The sequence below is a fragment of the Solanum stenotomum genome, chromosome 1 (genome assembly GCF_019186545.1).
Source record: "Solanum stenotomum isolate F172 chromosome 1, ASM1918654v1, whole genome shotgun sequence".
NCBI classification, from domain to species: domain Eukaryota; kingdom Viridiplantae; phylum Streptophyta; class Magnoliopsida; order Solanales; family Solanaceae; genus Solanum; species Solanum stenotomum.
In genome coordinates, this window is record NC_064282.1 from 28,962,212 (window position 1) to 28,970,179 (window position 7,968).

Here is a 7,968-nt window from a genome sequence, read left to right on the forward strand (position 1 = left end):
AAAAAGTTCTACTGCCCAACGACATCCGAAACCTCGCAAGTCTATGGCAACACTAGTCTAAGCCTAGACTAAGGCCAAACATACTTCAAATCAATATTATCATATACACCACAAGGTATGGATGTTCAATAATATCAAGAGACATGCTGTCATAATCCAACATTTTCCCGAAATAAGGTCTAAGGCAGGAATTATAGAAATTTAGCATGCTCGACACCCGAACCCCTCCATACTCAAGCAAATCAATAAACAAATGCCTAAACATGCTCAATTTCACGAGGGAAAGCCATAGCCTACCTGAAAGCCGATCACGCGTGCTCCAACTCACGATACCGGAGCTTTTCCCCTCCGAACGGTCTCCAAATGTTTCCCCACTAACAAAAGGTTAATCACCTTGTCATTACGAATATATTGACACTAAAATTATATTTTTCGGAGACGGACCCAAAATCGGGTCTAAAACGGGATTGTGGGACCCACAATTGGAATCCCGAAAATGAATCCGTGAAAACGTCCCAAATACCTTACTAAACTAATACCCCAAAATTTAGCACAAACAGATGCCTAAAACATAGCAATTCAGCCACAACAATTAACACTAGCAGCCCCTTGATCACCCATTTCTGGAAAAACAAGACCCTTCCAACCCAAACAGATTACACCACGACGATCCTTGCGAAAAACTCTACAAGTTAGCCTCAAGAATGACTCAAAACGGACCTAAGATGATCAAGATCTCACATTTCAAAATTCAACAACAATTCATTCCGAAAATCACCCTAGCAGTAGCTAAATTCGATTTCTTACCTCAAACAAAGCCTCCCCTCACGTTCCTAAGATCACCTCTAGATTTCCCACGAAATTCTCTTGAAGTTAGCCTTTTGAATCACTTAATTCGGGCTTAAAATGGAGGAGAAATCTTATGTTGAAGATGTGAAAGAAATAATGGACGAAATTCGTCCTAAAATCTGGAAATTTCCAGATTTCCATCCGCTGCCACGTGGCGTCGCGTGGCTCTGCCACATCACCGCCGCGTTAGAATTCTACAACCCTTCAAACTTAAATTTCGATGTTCCGGACTAGTTCGGAGTCGGAAAAATACAAACCATATATGGAATCTGATTGAAAATGATATTTTGGACTCAACGGTGAAGGCGGAATTTCCATTTGGAGATCGCTTCGATGAAAAGTGGGTCCCACACCCAGTATCGTTTTGACCCAGATTCCACAACTGCCATCTAAAGCCTCGGGAAGTGAACAAAGGGTCGTTCTAGACCAAAATCGATATTCCGAAGCTAACCTAGCTGTCATAATTTTCATCTGAGCACGTCTTCCAAGAAGGTTGACCAAAGTCAACTTTTCAAGTTATAAACTCTCCAAAACAGGGAAACGGGCCTAAAACCCAAACGAACGACCAGGCGACCGAACAGTCAGTGCCAGCAAGTCATAAATGACTTAGGGTCGCTACAAGAATGCTCTAAACGAGGGAAAGAATTCTTTAATTTAAAAATGACCTGGAGGGTCATTACATATGTTGTGGTAAAACCAATACTTTTGGTGACAAGATGATAGATTTAACTACGAAATTGTTAGTACTTTTTATAATAATAAATTTGTCACTAATTTATACATTTAAAGACAACACTTTTTTGTATGTAAAAACAATCATTAGTGACGAAATTATATTTTTTCAATCACGAAATACATATAACTTTAGAGACAATTGGTGTCGTCACTGATTGAACTAAATAATTAGTGACTATGTAATTTTGTCGCTGTTAATAACCTTTTTAGTGACAAAATCATACTATCAACTACAAAAAGAATCAATTTTTATGACAAATAAATTTGTCACAAATGCTACTCATTTGGGGAAATTTTTTTTTTATTTTTGTAGTTAATATAGCTTTTTCAGCGATGAAGCACTAAATCGTCTCTGTATACATTTAGAGACACACCTTTTGTGACGACTGATTGATGATTTTTTTTGTCACAAAAGATCTTTTGTGACGAAATATGAGTTATAAGTGACAAAATCATTTGTCCCTGATAATCAATTTTGTTGTAGTAACACAAACTTCATTAAGTTTGGCCAATTCAGAAGATGGGCAAGTCATATAAGCAACTCTGGGGTCACATTCTTGAGTACAACCCTTGGGTTCAATACTCTCTGCTTCACACAGAAACTCCCCTTCTTGACCAAAATAGTAGCAATCCTTGTACCCCGTGGGATAAATTATCGTCTTTCCTTCTGAACAGGGACACTTTGAATAGGCAATTTGTGGATCACAATATAAGGGGCAAGTGTTAGGATTTTTGGGATTAGACGTTCCTTCACAAATAAAAGTTCCATTAGCATTATAATAGTTGCAACCCTTATAGCCCGAACAACAATTGGTACAAATTGGATTTTCTGGACTTCCTTCTGAACCTGGGCATATCCCATAGCCAAGATTACCACATTCTTTCGTACAAGCATTAACATGTTCCACCCTGCTTACTAGTATAAATATTCCTACAATTACAAATATAATTAAGTTATGTCGTTAGAACAAGCTCTTTAATTTATAACAATAATCATCTATAACAATATTTCTCCGTAACAATTAGTTTTCATGTTATTTTATATTATTTTATTCAAGACAAATGACATCGTTATAAAGAAATTTGATAGTACGAAGGAGGAAAAGGACAAGGGAATTAAAGATCTTACCAAGAAAAAGTAGGTGAGCAAGGAAACTAACTTTGTAAAGAGCCATTGTAGATACTTTATCAGTTTATCGTGATTAACTTATTTTTTCTTTGGGTAAAGGTCTGTCCTTCTCTTACCTATTTATAGAACAAAAACAAAAAAGATAGATGTATTCATTATTGTCTAGTTAAAACATTTTAAAAATATTACATACTGCCCTCTCAATTGATAAATTTTTTGTATTATATTATTTTTGCTTCTACTTGTTAAGTTGCGTACATATATACACTTGCTTCTTTATTATTTATCGGCGGCTTTTAATNAGTAAAGATCCATCATGTTCATAGAGTTTGCAATCCTCTCCTGCGGTACAACAATTAACACAAACTTCATTAAGTTTGGCCAATCCAGAAGATGGGCAAGTCATATAAGCAACTCTAGGGTCACATTCTTGAGTACAACCCTTGGGTTCAATACTCTCTCCTTCACACACAAACTCCCCCTCTTGACCAAAATAGTAGCAACCCTTGTATCCCGTGCAACACGTGGTACATCCGGTGGGATAAATTATCGTCTTTCCTTCTGAACGGGGACATTTTGAATAGGCAATTTGTGGATCACAATATAAGGGGCAAGTGTTAGGATTTTTGGGATTAGACATTCCTTCACAAATAAAAGTTCCATTAGCATTATAATAGTTGCAACCCTTATAGCCCGAACAACAATTGGTACAAATTGGATTTTCTGGACTTCCTTCTGAACCTGGGCATATCCCATAGCCAAGATTACCACATTCTTTCGTACAAGCATTAACATGTTCCACCGTGCTTACTAGTATAAACATTTACAAATATAATTAAGTTATGTCGTTAGAACAAGATCTTTAATTTATAACAATAATCATCTATAACAATATTTCTCCGTAACAATTAGTTTTTATGTTATTTTATGTTATATTATTCAAGACAAATGATATCGTTATAAAGAAATTTGATAGTACAAAGGAGGAAAAGGACAAGGGAATTAAATATCTTACCAAGAAAAAGTAGTTGAGCAAGGAAACTTAACTTTGTAAAGAGCTATTGTAGATACTTTATCAATTTATCGTGATTAACTTATTTTTTCTTTGGGTTAAGGTCTGTCCTTCTCTTACCTATTTATAGAACAAAAACAAAAAAGATAGATGTATCCATTATTGTCTAGTTAAAACATTTTAAAAATATTACATACAGCTCAATTGATAAATTTTTTGTATTATATTATTTTTGCTTCTACTTGCTAAGTTAGGTATTATACACTTGCTTCTTTATTATTTATCGTCGGCTTTTAATTATTCACGTGGTGCTATACAGCGGATCCGGCTCCCCTTCATTACCCCTTTCCTCCATTTCGTCAAGTGCACGTCTAGATTAGAGACATGTGTCATATTTAAAGTTTAAAGATCAAGATTATATTATATTTACAAATATCATAACCATAGTTAAGTCAACTAATTTTAGAAAAATACTCTCCAAATTTGGTAAGAATTACAATATATTCTAAACAAAATTTGATATTTATTAATATCATTAATTTCATATTATATTTTTGTATTTAATTATTAAATTGTATGATATTTAAGGTGAGAATCAACTAAACAATTTATGTACTAGCAAACTTTGCTCTTGGAATATTATATTATACTATATTGAGAAACAAAACAAAAAAGTTAAGAATTATCAGTGTGGAAAAAAGCCATAAAATAAAAGACACGAAATAAAAAAAAAATAATAACAAGATGAAAGATTTTTAGAATTAAACGTAAATACCAAAATTATTCCAAGGAGAAAATGTGGCTATTGTGTTTGTAGGGGAAAAAATATAGTATGTTTTTTTAAAAATAAATATTCTTTTATCTTTTTTTTTTTTGTGAAATAGAAGATAACATTGTTTTAAATGCAAATGTTTTTGAAGATTATTATATATCACATTAAACATAAGCGTTTCATGTTCTACAATTTTAATATTTAAATGTAAATGAAAAATATAAGATGAAATTAATGATATTAATAAGTATTAAATTTGTACGGAATATATTGTAATTCTTACCAAATTTGGAGAGTAGTTTTCTAAAATTAGTTGACTTAACTATGATTATGATATTTGTTAATATAATATAATCTTGACCTTTAAACTTTAAATATGACACATGTTTCTAATCTAGACGTGCACTTGACGAAATAGAGGGAAGAGGTAATGGAGGGGACCCGGACCCCTATAGAGCTCGACACGACTCTGTTTTTTCTGCCAAATTAAGCTTTCATTAAATGATTTAAGTTCCACGTGGAAATATAATCTACGATTATGCTATTTATATAACAAAATAAAACCGATAACTAATCTGCTATAATAAATAAATAGTACTGATATTGATAGTACAAAAAAAACTTTACATTCATATGGATGATTTTTTCTTCAATCGAGTTTATCGCATAGAGCTTATGGTTTGTAAAGAGCCATTGTAAAACTTTAATGGAGGTTGAGGATAATAACACATGTAGAAATTAAGTCAATCTAAGAATCTGCAAGACTTTGAACCTTTCAACAGTTACGGAAAGCTTGTAGTACATTATTATTGTAATCAAAGTATAGCACCAAATTTCAATGAACATTATTCAAATATATATCAACGTCGTACGTACATTACGTGTAATAGATTTATATGTATGTACATGTTAAATTAGGTCTTGGGCCTAACTCACACCCCAAAAGCTAGTTCAAAGGGATGAACATTGCCCAAGTCTTATAAGGAGTCCACCCATCTCATTAACCACCGATGTGGGACTTTTGTTATTCTTTAACACCCCACCTCACGCCCTGTGCTTAGCATCTGGTGTGTGGGCAATTTTGATTTTTGGGGGCCCCAACATCGGGTGAGACGGGCCCTGCTCTGATACCATGTTAAATTAGGTCTTGTACACTTTTTTGGAAATTAGCTGAAAAAATTATTGAACATACACATTCATTTAGATAAATTTATTTGAGTAAGAAGCTTTTTCTTGAGTAAGATGGTGTAATATTCATAGGATATTTCTCTTATTGATCATAGTTCATACTTCTTCTATTATAATGATAATAATTAATAATGCCGTGGTCCCAATTCTTTTTTTTTTTTTTTAAAGAGAAAACAACTAAATTATGAAAAATTAACATTGAATTCCGAGTGTGTGAAAATTTATAAATTCATTCACTTTGAAATAACTTGTAACTTAATCTGATGTCTGGTAAGAATTTTTCTATTAAATCCTAACATTGTTATGTAAGTAAGAAAGATTATGAAAGATTGCAATTTCCAGATTACTCATTTTATTTTAGAGAAGCAAATAGTGTGCATGGCTGATGCACTAGCCAATACTAGAGTGGTGAAGGAGAAACATGGAGGCATTTTCGCTTGAAGTCTTTTCTTTACCGAAACAAGTTAAAGTTAAACTGAAGAATAATATAATCAAGTATGTTCTTCCGAATATCAAAATTATAGTTTAAAAAAGGACACTTTAATTTCTTGACATGATTCATAAGAATCTATGTGTTATTATATATCCATCAGGGGCAAGCCAGCTACTCAAAATGTTTTTACGATTATCTTGTTCTAGATAGGGATATCTTATGTAACCTATGCATTATATTGGACATTTTTTTATATAAGGATGAAATTTTCACTATCATTATTCCACATAAAGGAAACGGTCATCTTCCACCTCGTGTAATAATGACCGTATTCATTTGTCAAAAAAATTTTGCTTAAAAGTCTACCTGACTCCAAAGGTGGTTTATTTAAAAAGTAAATGAATTAAGCATCTAATTCGTTGAAAAATTATAATTAAAGACACATGTCATTCATTAAGGATAAGACCAAAGGAGATCACCACTAGAGAGGAGTCAAGTCCTCAATTATGGATGATCTTTTTCTTTTATTCAAATAATAAGTAGTTACACATAACACAACTTTGATGCCCACATTATAGGGATTAGCATGTCATTGTGTGTGTATGCTTTTATTTCATACATTAATTAAAAACTACAACACATATTATTGATGATGCCTTAATTATATGGTAGATATATAGCCCTGAGCTGGCTCCCTAGTACAAATTAAAGATCCATCATATCCATAGAGTTTGCAACCCTCTCCTGCAGTGCAACAATTAACACAAACTTGATTCAACTTGGCTAATCCAGAAGATGGACAAGTCATATATGCAACTCTAGAGTCACATTCCAGGGTACATGCCTTGGGTTCAATACTCTCTCCTTCACAAACAAATTTGCCGTCTTTACCAAAATAGTAGCAACCCTTGTACCCCGTGCAACATGTGGTACATCCTGTGGGATAAATTAGTGTCTTTCCTCTTGAACGGGGACATTTTGAATAGGCAATATGTGGATCACAATTTCGGGGGCAAGCTTTTGGGTTTTTTGGGTCAGATTGTCCTTCACAAATAAAAGTCCCATCAGCACTATAATAATTGCAACCTTTATAACCTGCACAACAGTTGGTGCATATGGGATTTTCCGTACTTCCTTCTGAACGTGGGCATATCCCATAACCAAGATTACCACATTCTAAAGTACAAGCCTTCGCATCAACATGTTCCATCGCGCTTACAAGTGCCATTAATCCTGCAAACAAATATAAAAAGGAGAAAGAGAAATGAAAAAAGACATATATACTAGTAACACTTATTGTGTATGCCTCAACAAAGAAATTAAAGAGAAGAAAGTGTAAGCAATAAAATTTTGATATGCTTCCGTTGTGCATATAATTTTTCAACAAAAAGGAGAAAGGCAAATCTTACCAAGAACAAGTAGGTAAGCAAGGAAACTAACTTCTTTGTGAACAGCCATTATGGATTCTTTTTACCTTGTTTGATTTTCTTTTCTTTTCTTTTGTTTGGGGTGAGGTGTGTCTATCCTAGCTCCTTCACCTATTTATAGCAAACGAGTGATCAAATAAAACATAGTTAACCAAATCGTTTTTTTTTTTCACATTAAAACGTTTTTTTCGCATTATATATATTTAATTTATATATTAATAGCCTCCAATTGCTAAAGAAGAAAAATATGTGCTTGCTGGTGAAAAAAAAATTAGATTGTCAAATTACTTGCACTTGCTTATTCTTCTTTATTAAAAAGCTTAACTTTCCCTAGTTGCTATCTTTAATTAATTCTTGTTTTTGAAATATTTGTCATCTAGCAACAATTTTCTTCTCCACAATTGGCATATATCGCTTTAGGGG

General features: G+C 33.1%; 3 protein-coding genes across 3 annotated transcripts; all 3 read right to left on the bottom strand.

Moving 5' to 3' along the window:
* Nucleotides 1-2,036: 2,036 nt before the first annotated feature.
* LOC125871824 (proteinase inhibitor type-2 CEVI57-like) lies at nucleotides 2,037-2,852 on the bottom strand. The gene is made up of 2 exons (XM_049552540.1): nucleotides 2,714-2,852; nucleotides 2,037-2,515 (listed from the first exon to the last, which is right to left on the bottom strand). The coding sequence occupies exons 1-2, from the start codon at nucleotides 2,757-2,759 to the stop codon at nucleotides 2,037-2,039; spliced, it is 525 nt and encodes a 174-aa protein (XP_049408497.1). The 5' UTR covers nucleotides 2,760-2,852.
* A 144-nt stretch (nucleotides 2,853-2,996) lies between these two features.
* LOC125871905 (proteinase inhibitor type-2 CEVI57-like) lies at nucleotides 2,997-3,536 on the bottom strand. Its single transcript, XM_049552648.1, has one exon. The coding sequence runs from the start codon at nucleotides 3,534-3,536 to the stop codon at nucleotides 2,997-2,999; it is 540 nt and encodes a 179-aa protein (XP_049408605.1).
* Nucleotides 3,537-6,572: 3,036 nt separating this feature from the next.
* On the bottom strand, nucleotides 6,573-7,695 carry LOC125853264 (proteinase inhibitor type-2-like). Its single transcript, XM_049532934.1, has 2 exons — nucleotides 7,528-7,695; nucleotides 6,573-7,351 (listed from the first exon to the last, which is right to left on the bottom strand). The coding sequence occupies exons 1-2, from the start codon at nucleotides 7,574-7,576 to the stop codon at nucleotides 6,780-6,782; spliced, it is 621 nt and encodes a 206-aa protein (XP_049388891.1). The 5' UTR covers nucleotides 7,577-7,695; the 3' UTR covers nucleotides 6,573-6,779.
* Nucleotides 7,696-7,968: the final 273 nt, after the last annotated feature.

Coding starts and splice junctions, on each gene's coding strand:
- LOC125871824 (XM_049552540.1), bottom strand. CDS start 2,759: ATGGCTCTTTACAAAGTTAGTTTCCTTGCTCACCTACTTTTTCTTG. Junction 2,516..2,713: donor TGCTCACCTACTTTTTCTTG/GTAAGATCTTTA, acceptor TTGTAATTGTAG/GAATATTTATACTAGTAAGC.
- LOC125853264 (XM_049532934.1), bottom strand. CDS start 7,576: ATGGCTGTTCACAAAGAAGTTAGTTTCCTTGCTTACCTACTTGTTCTT. Junction 7,352..7,527: donor TGCTTACCTACTTGTTCTTG/GTAAGATTTGCC, acceptor ATTTGTTTGCAG/GATTAATGGCACTTGTAAGC.